General features: G+C 49.7%; 3 protein-coding genes across 4 annotated transcripts; 2 read left to right on the top strand and 1 right to left on the bottom strand.

Annotated features, from left to right (window-relative positions):
- Window positions 1-560: 560 nt before the first annotated feature.
- Window positions 561-2645, top strand: LOC117835585 (benzyl alcohol O-benzoyltransferase). The gene is made up of 2 exons (XM_034714943.2): window positions 561-1235; window positions 1348-2645. The coding sequence occupies exons 1-2, from the start codon at window positions 798-800 to the stop codon at window positions 2299-2301; spliced, it is 1392 nt and encodes a 463-aa protein (XP_034570834.1). The 5' UTR covers window positions 561-797; the 3' UTR covers window positions 2302-2645.
- Window positions 2646-4926: 2281 nt separating this feature from the next.
- Window positions 4927-10306, top strand: LOC117836304 (NAD-dependent malic enzyme 59 kDa isoform, mitochondrial). The gene is made up of 19 exons (XM_034715707.2): window positions 4927-5308; window positions 5420-5516; window positions 5614-5732; window positions 5840-6007; window positions 6351-6479; window positions 6656-6716; window positions 6877-6980; window positions 7060-7143; window positions 7246-7352; window positions 7438-7543; window positions 7651-7764; window positions 7883-7948; window positions 8730-8802; window positions 8919-9005; window positions 9092-9146; window positions 9223-9294; window positions 9476-9538; window positions 9667-9781; window positions 9869-10306. The coding sequence occupies exons 1-19, from the start codon at window positions 5159-5161 to the stop codon at window positions 9938-9940; spliced, it is 1842 nt and encodes a 613-aa protein (XP_034571598.1). The 5' UTR covers window positions 4927-5158; the 3' UTR covers window positions 9941-10306.
- Window positions 10274-13288, bottom strand: LOC117836306 (tetraspanin-10). 2 transcript variants are annotated; one of them, XM_034715711.2, is made up of 11 exons: window positions 12885-13283; window positions 12198-12310; window positions 12048-12102; window positions 11873-11928; window positions 11606-11653; window positions 11466-11514; window positions 11267-11350; window positions 11094-11161; window positions 10861-10986; window positions 10701-10776; window positions 10274-10546 (listed from the first exon to the last, which is right to left on the bottom strand). In XM_034715711.2, exons 1-11 carry the CDS (start codon window positions 12933-12935, stop codon window positions 10472-10474), a joined length of 801 nt encoding a protein of 266 aa, XP_034571602.1. In that variant the 5' UTR covers window positions 12936-13283; the 3' UTR covers window positions 10274-10471. The 2 variants fall into 2 exon arrangements, with proteins under 2 accessions (XP_034571602.1, XP_034571601.1); XM_034715710.2 differs by having other exon boundaries at window positions 12198-13288.
- Window positions 13289-13298: the final 10 nt, after the last annotated feature.

Below are 13298 nucleotides of genomic sequence, written 5' to 3'. Positions count from 1 at the left end.
TGGTTCTAACTTTCTAAGTTCCTCGTCTGCAATGATGCCGGGAAACAGCATCCCTTTCGTCCCCTTTTGATCCGTGCATCTGCTTTGGGCGGCAGCAGCAGGCTCACGCTGGTGGTGTAGCTAGCGGCTAGCGCTGCATGGACCCGCCACTCCAGTGCTCACTGCTCAGCACCAGCAGCTAGCAGATGTTGCGGAGAGCCAAAGGCAACTCGATCCCCGGCTGCGCCGATCCGACGCGACGGACACTAGCATGAGGGGGACACCAGCGCTGGCCCTCGGCGCCAGTCCAAACGCACGTCCTCTCCCCGCATGTTCGGTCTCGGTCCGGCGCGTCCACACTGGGATCGCACATAACATTCGAACTACCAACCAAGACCGGACGAATCCGTGGCATCTTTCGCGAAAATTGCCAAACCAAGTGACGAGTAGTTTATGAGGCGCCTTCCCGCGGAAAGCGAGGTCGCTTTTCATGTTGACTTGACCTGACCTGACGCGGGCGTCGTGTAATGTAACCTGTAACTTGTTTAGCAACTGCTCCCTCATTTCCACTGCAAAACCTCGAGGTGTACTGCGAAGTCTCTGACAACACTCTCGCTGTACCAGTGTACCTGCACGAGAGCCGAGCGTGCATATAAGCGCCCCCCAGTGCCGCTCCTTTCGGCACACCAAAGTACCAAGCGGATCCAGGACCACCAGTCCAGCAGCAGCAGCAGCAGCTCGCCACCTCCGCCTCCTCACCAGAGCTCACTGAGCCAAGCGAGTCGCTGTGCAATAACCAGAGAGCAGCAAGGGAACAAATGGCGGAGTCGCTCAAGTTCACGGTGCGGAGGAAGCCGGCGGAGCTGGTGTCTCCGGCGTCGCCGACGCCGCGGGAGCTGAAGCGGCTGTCGGACATCGACGACCAGGACGGGCTGCGGTTCCACATCCCCGTCATCCAGTTCCACCGCCGGAGCGCGCTGATGGGGGCGCGGGACCCGGCGCCGGTGATCCGGGGCGCCATCGCCAGGGCGCTCGTGCACTACTACCCGTTCGCCGGCCGGCTCAGGGAGCTCGAGGGGCGCAAGCTCGCCGTGGACTGCACCGGCGAGGGCGTGCTGTTCATCGAGGCCGACGCCGACGTCCGGCTCGACCACTTCGGGGACGCGCTGCAGCCGCCGTTCCCGTGCCTCGACGAGCTCATCTTCGACGTCCCCGGCTCGTCCGAGGTCCTCGGCTCGCCGCTCCTCCTCTTCCAGGTACGTTAGTTTCTTGGGCACTTTGTGACGTGTTGTCTGTGCCGCACACGTGTTTATTACGCAGGGCATGGGGGGAAATAAGCTTATGCGTGGCGTGACGTGACGTGTTCAGGTGACGCGGCTGGCGTGCGGGGGATTCATCCTGGGGGTGCGCCTGCACCACACGATGGCGGACGCGCAGGGCCTGGTGCAGTTCCTCGGCGCGGTGGCGGAGCTGGCCCGCGGCGCGGCGGCGCCGTCGGTGCGGCCGGTGTGGGGGCGCGAGCTGCTGGAGGCGCGCGACCCGCCGCGGCCGGCGTTCGCGCACCGCGAGTACGACGTGGTGCCGGACACCAAGGGCACCATCATCCCTCTCGACGACATGGTGCACCGCTCCTTCTTCTTCGGCCGGCGGGAGGTCGCCGCCGTGCGCGCGCACCTGCCGCCGCACCTCCGGTCGCGTGCCTCCACGTTCGACCTTCTCACGGGCCTCCTGTGGAGGTGCCGCACCGTGGCGCTGGCCCCGGACGCCGACGAGGAGATGCGGATGATCTGCATCGTGAACGCCCGCGGCGGCAAGTCCGGCGGCGCCGCCGCCATCCCGGAGGGCTACTACGGCAACGCGTTCGCGTTCCCGGTGGCCGTGGCGACGGCCGGGGACCTCGCCGCGCGGCCGCTGGGGCACGCCGTGGAGCTCGTGAAGCGGGCCAAGGGGGAGGTGGGCGTCGAGTACATGCGGTCGGTGGCGGACCTGATGGTGCTGCGCGGGAGGCCGCACTTCACGGTGGTGCGCGCGTACCTGGCGTCGGACGTGACCAAGGCCGGGTTCGGCGACCTGGACTTCGGGTGGGGGAAGCCGGTGTACGGCGGACCCGCGAAGGGAGGAGTCGGCGCCATCCCCGGAGTGGCGAGCTTCCTCATCCCGTTCAAGAACGCCAAGGGCGAGGACGGCATCGTCGTGCCCATGTGCCTGCCCGGCCCCGCCATGGAGACGTTCGTGCGGGAGCTCGGCAAGCTGCTGAGCCCGCCCGCGGAGCAGCCGCAGGAGGACGCGTCGTCGTTCCCCGTCATCAGGTCCGCGCTGTGACTGTGAGTGAGCTTGCCGAATCAGCGGCCGTCGTTTTCGCCTCGTGATATACGTTATCGTGTGGCGCGCGTGGGTTAGTGGTGGGTGAACGAAATTGATGTGTGCAAATGTGCGTGGGGTTTGCGTTTGATCTGTACGTGCAAGATATACAGTATGTGTCGTCCTGCAACACACACAGGGAAGGGATCGCCGGCTGAAGTGCGCGCATTTCAGCACTGTAGTACTGCAGGGCGGCACTGGGATCGTATGATGTTGTATGTAGCATGTAGATTTGTAATCGTATCCGTTTCATGTACTCATCCATCCTAAATTGTAAGTCATTACAAGAATCTTGAAGAGTTAAAGTGTCTCAAGTTTAACCAAATTTATACGATAATATAATAATATTTATGATGCCATCTAAGTATCATTAGATTCTTCATTAATTATATTTTCATAGTATACCTATTTGATATCATAAATCTTTATAATTTTCTCTATAATATTGATCAAGATGCTTTGACTCTTCAAGATTCTTGGAATGACTTACAATTTGGGATGGAGGGAATACTTCGAACGAACAGCTTTGTACTTTTTTGAGAATAGGTACTCTGCATAACCGTATGCTTTCATATTTTTTTTGGAAAAAATGCTATCAGTATACTTTCAGATAGAGTACGAGTGTACATATTGAGCGCTGATGCTAATCATGCTGTACTTCGCACGTACATTGAGTACCCCTTTTTTTTTTGTTGAGAGAGGACGCACATTGAGTACCTGTGAGGGAAAAGGAGGGCGCCAGTTTTGTGGGCCGGGCTGCCATTTTGGTATATCGACTAGGAGGCCCGGCTGTGTGCGAAACGGGGTGTATCAACAACTAGGCCGGCCAGCGGGGGCTCTAAAGATGGATAGGGGCAGCCCACCTCAGCCCATTATAGCATGCTGCAGCACAGCCCAAAAAAACTATTTAATTGAAAAAATGTTGGATAAAAAATATTGTTAACTTTTTTAAAAAAGTTGAACCAATATTTATTAGAAAAAAATTGAACCAACATTTTTTTCGAAAAAATTGAACTAACATTTATTGGAAAAAAGTCGAGCCCAACGTTTCTTTAGAAAAAGTTGAATCATCATTTTTCGAGAAAAAGTTGATCTAGTATTTTTTTTTCAGCCTTCTTCTCCAGCAGCCAGCGGCGGCGCGCGGCAGCGGCGTAGCCAAGGGAGGGAGGAAACAGGTAAGGCTAGAATTTGGATAGTAGCGATCCAACGGACCTCGTTCTTTATACGAATCTCAAACACTGGCAAGTTCGTTGCCTTCCTACCTTCCAGAACATGGATAGGATTTCCGCCGGCCAGCAGCAAAAAGAACCTAAAAGAAAGTAGCAGCCCAGAGCCCACGACGCCGATTCGCGGCCCAGACCGACGCAGCCGTCAATAATTATTCCGTTCCGAGGTCGGCATCATCTGCTTTCCGGATGGAACCGAATATGAGCCGGAAAGCTCGGCAGAGAAAAGCATGGCGGAACGCACACCGCTAGCCCAGATCTGGTCGGGTTCTTGGAATCTTGGTCGAGCTGCTGGAGCTGGCCACCTGCACGAACGGCCCCCGGTAGAGGTGCTTCACCTAAGCCTACGTGCCGGAGCCATTTCGAGTAAGGCCAGGGCATCTGGTTCTTTTAATTTGGTGCACGATCATCGAGTGCGTGCACCTGCCGCCGCACGGCCCGGGGCGTCCCGGCCATCCAGCTCCGATTCTCCGCGGCGGCGGTGGCCACGGGGACACGTCTAGCTTTCCTGCGTCAACGAAACGTGACGAACAATGCTGCTGCTTTGCGGCGATAAATACCATATCCATTTCGTCATTTGTACTAGCCAAGTACTGATGCTTAAGATGCCACGAATAACATCTTCCATCCATTGGAAAATCAATACGGACTGCTGGGTTGCACCCTGCACCGACCTTGCCCGTGTAGGTTGAAGGATTGATCGTCTGGTGCATGGCTGCAACTTGCCACGTCTTTTTTGGTTTTAAAAAAAATTAAAGGCTCTGTTCGGCTGGATTTATAAGTCGGCTGAAAAGATGAAACGGCTGATTTATTGTGAGAGAAAAATACTATTCGGTGGCTGATAAGTTGAAGCGAACAGAGCAAAAGTTAGACGATTGTTTTCACCTAAGGTCGGGGCTGAATTGTGGCGGTATTCAGCTCCTCCTGAGGCAGATTCTTCAGCGCGTGTGGGGCCGAGGTGCGACCTGTCAAACACACAGTTCAGCTTAGGCATCTGAATCTGGCAATCTAATAACAACTCAGCTGGGTGTTGCTTACATGTAAAAGTAATGGTTTGACAATCTTAACGATGACCTATATGCCCTGCACCAAGTGTATGACGTCCCGACGTGCAAATTCCCAAGAGGTGTGTACTCTGGGTGCGCCAAGCAAATCCTGTGCTTTATGGCTTCGAATCCAGTTACATGCTCTTGCTCGCGCTGCGGAACTCGTCGCCGCGGTTGGCCCCCCTCCGACAACGCCTACACTAGTAGAGCCGCGCCCCGGCCCGCGTCCGCTCCTCCGCGCCCACCGCTCACCTCCCCCTCTTCCCTGCGCGTCTCCACGAGCCGCGACCGCGACCGTGCTCTCGCGGCGCGCCCCGCATCGCATCACCCACCAGGCTCCAGGCCTCCACCACCCACAGACCCACCCATCCCGCCCCGCCGCGATCGGGGCCTCTTCTCCTGTCCTGCCCTCACCGCGGGTGCCCGCACGCACGGCGACGCGCCCCCTTCAAAATTCCTCCACCGTCTCCGGCCGCGGCTGCCGAGCATTGATTGCGTCCGTACCCCCGGCCGAGCGGCGTGTCGGCTGAAATCTCTCGCGCGGCGATGTGGCGTTCGGCGGCGCGGCGGTCGGCGCAGATCCGGCGGCTCCTGTCGTCGTCCGCGCCCCAGGCGGGCGCCGGCGCCGCCGTCCCGGGGCCCTGCATCGTGCACAAGCGCGGCAACGACATCCTCCACGACCCATGGTACAACAAGGTAGGCAGCACGCGGGCGTTCCCCGCCCCCGATCTCGCGATTGCGCGCGCGCGCGGCGGTCTGTGATGCGGTTTCAGCTTACCGGGGGGCTTCCGTTCCGTTTGGGCGCAGGACACGGCGTTCCCCATGACGGAGCGCGACCGCCTCGGCCTCCGCGGCCTGCTCCCGCCGCGCGTCATGTCCTTCGAGCAGCAGTACGAGCGATTCAGTGAGTCGCCCCCCTCCCGCCGTTTGGCCGCTCGCGTCGGAATCCGTCACCGTTGCTGATGCGAATGCGTGCTTGCGCGCTTGCTTTTTTGTTGCAGTAAACTCGTACCGGTCGCTGGAGAACAACACGCGGGGCGAGCCGGACTCCATCGTCGCGCTGGCCAAGTGGAGGATCCTCAACAGGCTGCACGACCGGAACGAGACATTGTACTACAGGGTGAGCTCTCAGCGGTATCGTGTTTGGATAAAAAAAAAACTGATGCAATGGTGATCGCCCTGAATTTGGAGTGCTTGTACGGTGATAATATGCTCTGTTTTTGCCAGGTGCTAATCGACAATATCAAGGATTTTGCACCGATAATATACACCCCCACAGTCGGCTTGGTCTGTGAGAATTACAGTGGTCTGTTCAGACGACCCCGTGGGATGTATTTTAGTGCAAAGGATAAGGGGGAGATGATGTCGATGATTTACAACTGGCCAGCAGAGAAGGTATAATTGAAATTGCTGTCTAAATGCACTTTTTTTAAGTATTGCTTCTAGTGTGGCAATGAAAGTTGAGTTTATTTGAGTATTGATTCAATTAAAAGACATGAAACCGAATCATAACATTTGATTGATGCTAGTGGTTTCCTAGATCTTTCAATATGCCATGAGCCAATGCTTAGAAGTAATTGTACAGTAATTTGCATTCAAACATATTGATATTTCCATGATAAACTCTCGATTGCTTAACACCTTTCTGTTTAGAGATCATATAAACAATATTCAGCATTACTTCTTCCATTTCTGCCTGTATGACCTGCCTTCATGCAATTGGTTGACACTTTTTCAGGTTGACATGATAGTTGTGACTGATGGGAGTCGCATTCTAGGCTTAGGTGACCTTGGTGTTCAGGGGATAGGCATACCTATTGGTAAACTTGATGTTTATGTTGCAGCTGCTGGTATTAACCCACAAAAGGTATGAAACATCCTACTACCTGTCTTTCTGGAATGAACATGCATCAACTACAGATATATTGCTTTTACATTTACTTTATAGAACAGGCGAACTAGAAAAACCTTCAATAGCTTGCTCGTTATGCCACACCTTTTTTCTTATTTTCCTGCTCTCTGGAAATACACCAATACTTGCAGGTTCTTCCAATAATGCTTGATGTGGGGACAAATAATGAAAAGCTTCTGGAGGACAAGCTATGTACGTAAGATACACTAAACCTAATTTCTGAAACATTTTTCGTAAGGACACGATTTTTTCTTTGATTAAATGGAAACCTGAATATTGTTTGCTTAGAAAAGATGTATTTGTTAGTAACTAAATCCATTGTCGCATACCTTATTCAATGGTATTTACTTAGATTTAGGACTAAGGCAACCTCGGTTGGAAGGAGAAGAATACTTGGCTGTTGTAGATGAATTCATGGAGGCTGTCCATGCACGTTGGCCTAAAGCAGTTGTGCAGGTATGTGCTCTTTAAGTTTAAGGTCATCCTCTACTTGCTAGTTCAATGTTGCTCCTTTTCTGAAGTGATAAAATCACAGTTCGAAGACTTCCAAATGAAATGGGCCTTTGAGACTCTTCAGAGGTATCGGAACAGATTTTGCATGTTCAATGATGACGTACAGGTACTTTGATTCCCAATTTGTTATTATGTGATTTATTTGGCAAGATTTTGTTCGTTCAAATTTATATCTTATTGTTTGATGGGCTCATCCTATCTAAAATAGGGGACAGCCGGAGTTGCCCTAGCTGGCCTACTTGGTGCTGTTAGAGCACAAGGCCGGCCTCTGCAGGATTTTACAAATCAAAAGATAGTCGTTGTGGGAGCTGGAAGGTATCGTAGAATCTCTCCAGTTTATTTTATACGGTATGTTGTCAAAAGTGTGGTTCGTCCATTCTAATTCCTCCTTAGAATCCAGTGCTGGGATAGGTGTGCTAAGCATGGCTAAACAGGCAATGTTGAGGATGCCTGGGATCCATAGAACTGGGGAAGGACATAATCAATTCTGGGTTCTGGACAAAGATGTAAGTTAGGCAAGCAAACATTTTTTCTGTTTTTTTTATCAGGGTCCATTATATGTGAAATTTAGAGGCTGTTTACTTATGCGCTCCTGTTGTGTTGTACCTTGTAGGGCCTTATTACGAAAGCTAGGAAGGGTCTGGATCCTGCTGTAGCACGTTTTGCCAGAGGCTATGGTCCAGATGAGGTCCCAGATCTCCATGAGGGAGCTAGTCTTGTTGAAGTGGTATGATAATTTGATTCTTACAGTTACATTTTCAGCTGCTGGAGCTTAGAAAATATTATATTAGATTATTTCCAATGCTTGTGTGCTTGGACTAATTCAGTTTGATACTGATCGTCAGGTCAAGAAAGTTAAACCTCATGTGCTTTTAGGACTATCTGGAGTTGGGGGCATATTTAATGAGGAGGTAAGCACAAGTATCCGACGACCTACTTCTTTCAGGTTTCCACAAGAAGTTAAGGAATGCCTTTTCTCCTATCTTACCAGTCCTGATTTAGCAGTCCTCAATCTAGGTGCTTATTATTAGCACAAGATTATCCGTTTAAGTTTGGTTAAGGACTGTGATCTTTGATGTTTTATGAATCTAGAAAATATTCCCAATACCATTAACATGCATTCTTATGATGCTAGTGAATGACTGCATAAGTTACCGCCTTATGGGTGAACATATGCTAAAAAAAGATCCAGTCAATCTTATAGTTTTGAAGATTCCCATTTTAGACTGATTGAATATGATTCATGAATGATCTCATGGACAACGACAGTTTCAAGTATGTACCTTTCTCATATAGACAGAGTTGTCAGGCCTAACTAGTGAAGGGACTAGTCATTTTGGCCAATATATCTGAACTTTGTTGACAATTCCACAGCAGCAGAACAGAAATTGTGGTTTAGCTGTTGTGAGCTATTTACTTGCCTAATCTAGTCTACCATTGTTTAATAATGTTTCTTGATCAAAGTGTTGGGCACCATCACCAGTTCACCACTCAAGTGAAATACTAGATTTTTTTCTTATGAAATTTCACCATTCAGCACATTCCTAGTTAAATTGCTCAACTGTAATTACTGATGAATGTTGAGCATCAAAGCTCCACTCCTTGTCTTTATGTATAAGACCATATTGGGAAATGCCAAATTGTACTCCAAGCATTCATATTTTTACAACTGAATACTCCATATGTCATCAGGTTCTCAAGGCTATGAAAGAATCTGATTCTCCTCGCCCTGCAGTTTTTGCAATGTCCAACCCAACTACTAAAGGTTTGTGCTCAGCCACCCACAGATAGTTTGAGGAAACTCAAGGATGAAATGCTTTTCTTTTTTAAAGGAACCCGAAGATGAAGTGCTAATTTTGGTCCTTTCTTGTTACATTACAGCTGAATGTACTCCTGATGATGTATTCAAGCATGTTGGAGAGAATGCGATATTTGCTAGTGGAAGCCCTTTCAGTAATGTTTCTTTAGGTAATTCCTGCGTACTCTCTTTTGCGTTGTTTTATAGCAATAATTTCTAGTAGATGATCACTGATGCTTAAGTTTTGATTTCATAGGAAATGGTAAGACAGGTTATGCTAATCAAGCAAACAACATGTATCTGTTTCCTGGGTACGATAAATTCTCACCTCTCCTAGACAAGTATTTGGTTTTTGAGTTTTACTGATGGAAATTTGGTCATATTCAGGATTGGTTTAGGAGCTCTCCTTTCAGGTGCTCGGCATATTTCAGATGGCATGCTTCAAGCAGCAGCTGAGTGGTAAGTCTTGCTTGATGAAACTATATGGTTGGCCCACCAGATTAGGTGCCCCTGCATTTTGCTTTGCTTGGCATAAGATATCAAGTACACTGGTTCCACAAACGCCTAATCTGATTTGAAGCATCTTGTTTTTCTTGTGGAATATAACTTAGATAAGCATCTGCTTATTTTTGCAATGCAGCCTGGCATCATACATCACAGACAATGAAATTCGAAAAGGAATCCTCTTCCCTTCAGTCTCCAGGTTAGCTTCATCAGCTACTGCATGCTGTTACCGGACACATCCATCCAATCATTTCTTACTACTCATTGTAATATGAACTCCTTATCCATTTTGACTAATGGTTGACTGACATCCACCAAACACTGCAGTATCAGGCACATCACTGCACAGGTCGGCGCAGCAGTCGTCCGTGCTGCTGTCGCTGAAGACCTGGCTGAGGGGTGCTGCGATGTGGGTCCTAGGGAGCTTGGGAGCATGTCAGAGGTACCATACTACACAGAAATTCATGTCACATTCCTATAGTTCAAGCCTATGGCAGTGTCTGAACTAAGTTTATCGTGTTGTTGACAGTTGGAAACGGTGGACTATGTGGCTCGGAAAATGTGGTACCCTATTTACAGCCCGCTTGTGAGCGACAAATAAATCTGAAAACTCTCACGGGCTGCACTGAAGCAGATGTTCCTGACATTCCATTGGAAGGAATGTATCAGATTTAGGCATTTGTTTTGGCCACTCGTTATTAACCATTTTTAATTTAGTTACTCAGCTAGAAAGCATCTCGGCGGAGATTTAATGCCCACGTTATACGTATAATGGCTTTGTATCGCGCCATTCATTTGCTTAGACATGATTACTTCACCAAAAGAATGTTCAATTTTGAGATCCATCGAGCTTCATACTGCCACAGTAAGCGTACTTATCATGATAAATGTAATAAGTATCAGACACCGGAGCTTCTCTAGCTCTGTCTCAAAATTGTCATGAGGAAATGGCATTCCATTCTTTTTACCTCCAAGATGTTCACAACCCATTCGCAAGAGAGAATAATCACCACACAACAGAAAGGCCCAGGTATCTTTCATCAAAGGAATTTGATGGAACAATTTACAGGGGTGCTAAAGCTGATTCCCGCTTCCACATCGGATGGCCAAGTGCTTCACCTCAAAGTGTTTGTCACCTTCCACGACCTTTTGCATCGCTACCTCCAGCGTTCCGCCGCGCGCAGCAGCCGACGAAGTACACGAACGACTAGCCAGTAGCCACAATAACACAAGTAAAAGATAAAATCAAAAGGGAGCAGATAAGCACAACAAAGGTGAAAAGTTTCATTTTGTGAAGAGGGAGTATGTGCTAGTCTGAAACTAGCTGTGCTATCAGTTATCGTGTTCAACTCAACGCTTACCAGGATGACGAACAATATCACGTTGAAGATGGCAACCACGCGCCACTCGGTCTTCATGTACTGCGCAACCCCAGCTCTAGAACCAGATGTTTGGTGTAAGCATTGCATCAAAAATGGAGTTGATGATTTAAGCCAAAGGGTGAGGTGACAAGCAGCTTACTTGCAAGAATCACAGTCGTAGCACTTGACGGAGCGTGCATTCTTGTACAGCTTGCAGTCGATGTTGGTGCTCACCGGATGATAGCTCAGATCGAAATAGGACGCGTTCAGAGCTGGGTACCCACACCTGCAAATCAGATGATGACCATGTTTAAGATTATAGTGAGCAGTTGCAGGTTCAAAAGTTTCAAACTTTCAATACAACGCAAAAGGTTCAGTTGCATTGTTGCATACTCGGCTGGTGGGCAGCAGCAACCGGACTCCATGGGAGTAAGTTCTGCAAGCTTGTATTGTTTCAGAGTCTGCATGAAGTTGGGTTGTGCTATTAAGACCACCGTAACATTAATCGTAGCAAATGGAGCAACTACGACATGGTAAATCAGATGGAGGACGAGTCAAAGAGTGACCTTGTATCTTTTTGACAGGTTATTGCAGTCATCTGACTTCACAAGGCAACTTCTCAGGTGAGTCCATTTCTCAGTGTCATTGAGCTGGAGTGTGGAAAGAAAAAATAAATCAAGAGTGTTACATGCCAGCGCAGAAGAATATTTAGATGTACCTGCATAGCAGGAAACATAATTTTTCCAACAAAGAAAGAGTACATGCCTGTTTGACAAACCAGGAGCTGTAATCCTGAAGACGGTACTCTTTATACCTGCATAGAACATGAGAAATGCCTCAATTTAGGTGGCTAAAGCAAACCGGATTTCTGTGGATCATTCTGTGAATCACTTTAAGTCACATACCTAGCCCCAGGAACAACATGGCCAGTTCCTGTATTTGTTATGATAAACCTGCAGCAGTAAAGACAAAGACACTGTTAAGCAATAACACGGCTGTTTCTTTCATTTGGTCAATTGGTAATTAACACCTAGGCGGTGCAGTACAATTCTAACAATACCATCACCATAATAAATGTGCACACCAGCAACAAGCAAAAGTGTGCCATCATTGCCACCAAGTCACCAGCTAAATAAAGGCTGTTCAATCACAAATGAATCGAAGGAACTTACGCAAGCACCGTGAAGACCATGATTGCCACCAAGACCACGAACAGCATGATTAGGTACTAGAAGGCCACATGTCAAGGTAACAGATAAATCCAAAAGTAGCCAAAAACATGGAACCAAGACACGCAGTCATGTGACTGTGACTTTACTTATCCAATTCACGGGAAAGGAAGGATACTGTCCAAAGCAAGCAAGAAATGTTCTTCCAAGCACCAAGGAATCCAACGAGTGATCTGCCGCACAAATTGCCAGTGAGCCAGGTTACAATGGGGAGCACATTCAGCTAGGTAATGCCAGGGGATGGGGATGGATGCGATTAGATGCGCACATGAGAAAGATCACTCCTCCAAGGGCTATGACAGGGATGGTCAAGGATCGCCTACACTCATCGTTGTGGGTGCTCATCCAGAACCCGAAACCCACCACCAGTAGTGCCAGTATCTGTCCAAGAATAACAATGCAAGATTCGTAAGCAATACCTGTCCCTATGTTCATATGTTGACATGAACTATCAATCAATGTGGGACAAATTGGGAAGCAGTGCAGCTTAACACAGGAAATGCACGGGGCACAGCCACCAGATGGAGGACGACGAAATGACGAACACAAAATTTCAAAGAAAGTGCATGTTTAGAAAGGAAAAGAAATCAGAGAAAAGGTAAAGCGAAATGGTGGGGAAAGTGCACTTGAGCAATCAGCCACGGTCGTGAAGCTAAAACCCACAATTCGTAGGTGAAATGAAGCGCTGAATCATAAAACCACAACTGAGCCAGGAATGAATTCTGAAGCCCTGCCAGCGGCGCCAGTTCATCACTCGGAGCAGTGAAGAAATAAAATAATCAGGCTGCTAAATGTTCGAAAAAATAATCGAGCAGAAGGGCCACAACAGAAATTGAGAATCAGCCCGAAGCAAGAGCAAAGCAAAGCGAGGCAAAAGGCCTCCTCTGATTCGAGGAAGGAAGGCGGGGGAGCAAGGGAGGTAAAGGAGTGAGCTGGGCCGAGCCGACCGACTGACCATGGTGAAGAAGTTGATCCACCTGATGACGAACCCGCTGGTGCTGCCCATCCTCCCCTCGCTCCGCAACCAGCCGGGTCACTGGACGGGATCTGGCGAGGCGGCGGCCGGGGACGAGGGCACCGGTGGAGACGGACGCTGGCGGCGGCGGCGGAGGCAGTGGCAGTGACTTGGCGCAGAGTGTATCGGGGTTCGGTTCGCGTGCGAGCTTAAAGACAACGGTCGCAGCTAAGCCAGGCACGGGCGCAGATGAGCAGCAGCAGCAGCGGGCTGGGCTGGGCACCTGCTCGCGCCGTCGCGGTGGGCACAGGGAGCGGAGACGATGGCACGTGGGCCCTACGATTGTGGGGCCGAGGTGTCGGTGGGAGAGGGAATCGGCGCGGGGTGGCTGGCGGCGGCTGCGGAGCGCAGAGG

This window comes from Setaria viridis, chromosome 9 (assembly GCF_005286985.2).
Source record: "Setaria viridis chromosome 9, Setaria_viridis_v4.0, whole genome shotgun sequence".
Taxonomy (NCBI): Eukaryota; Viridiplantae; Streptophyta; class Magnoliopsida; order Poales; family Poaceae; genus Setaria; species Setaria viridis.
The sequence above is the reverse complement of the archived record's forward strand: the minus strand, read 5'-3'. Positions and strand labels throughout refer to the sequence as shown.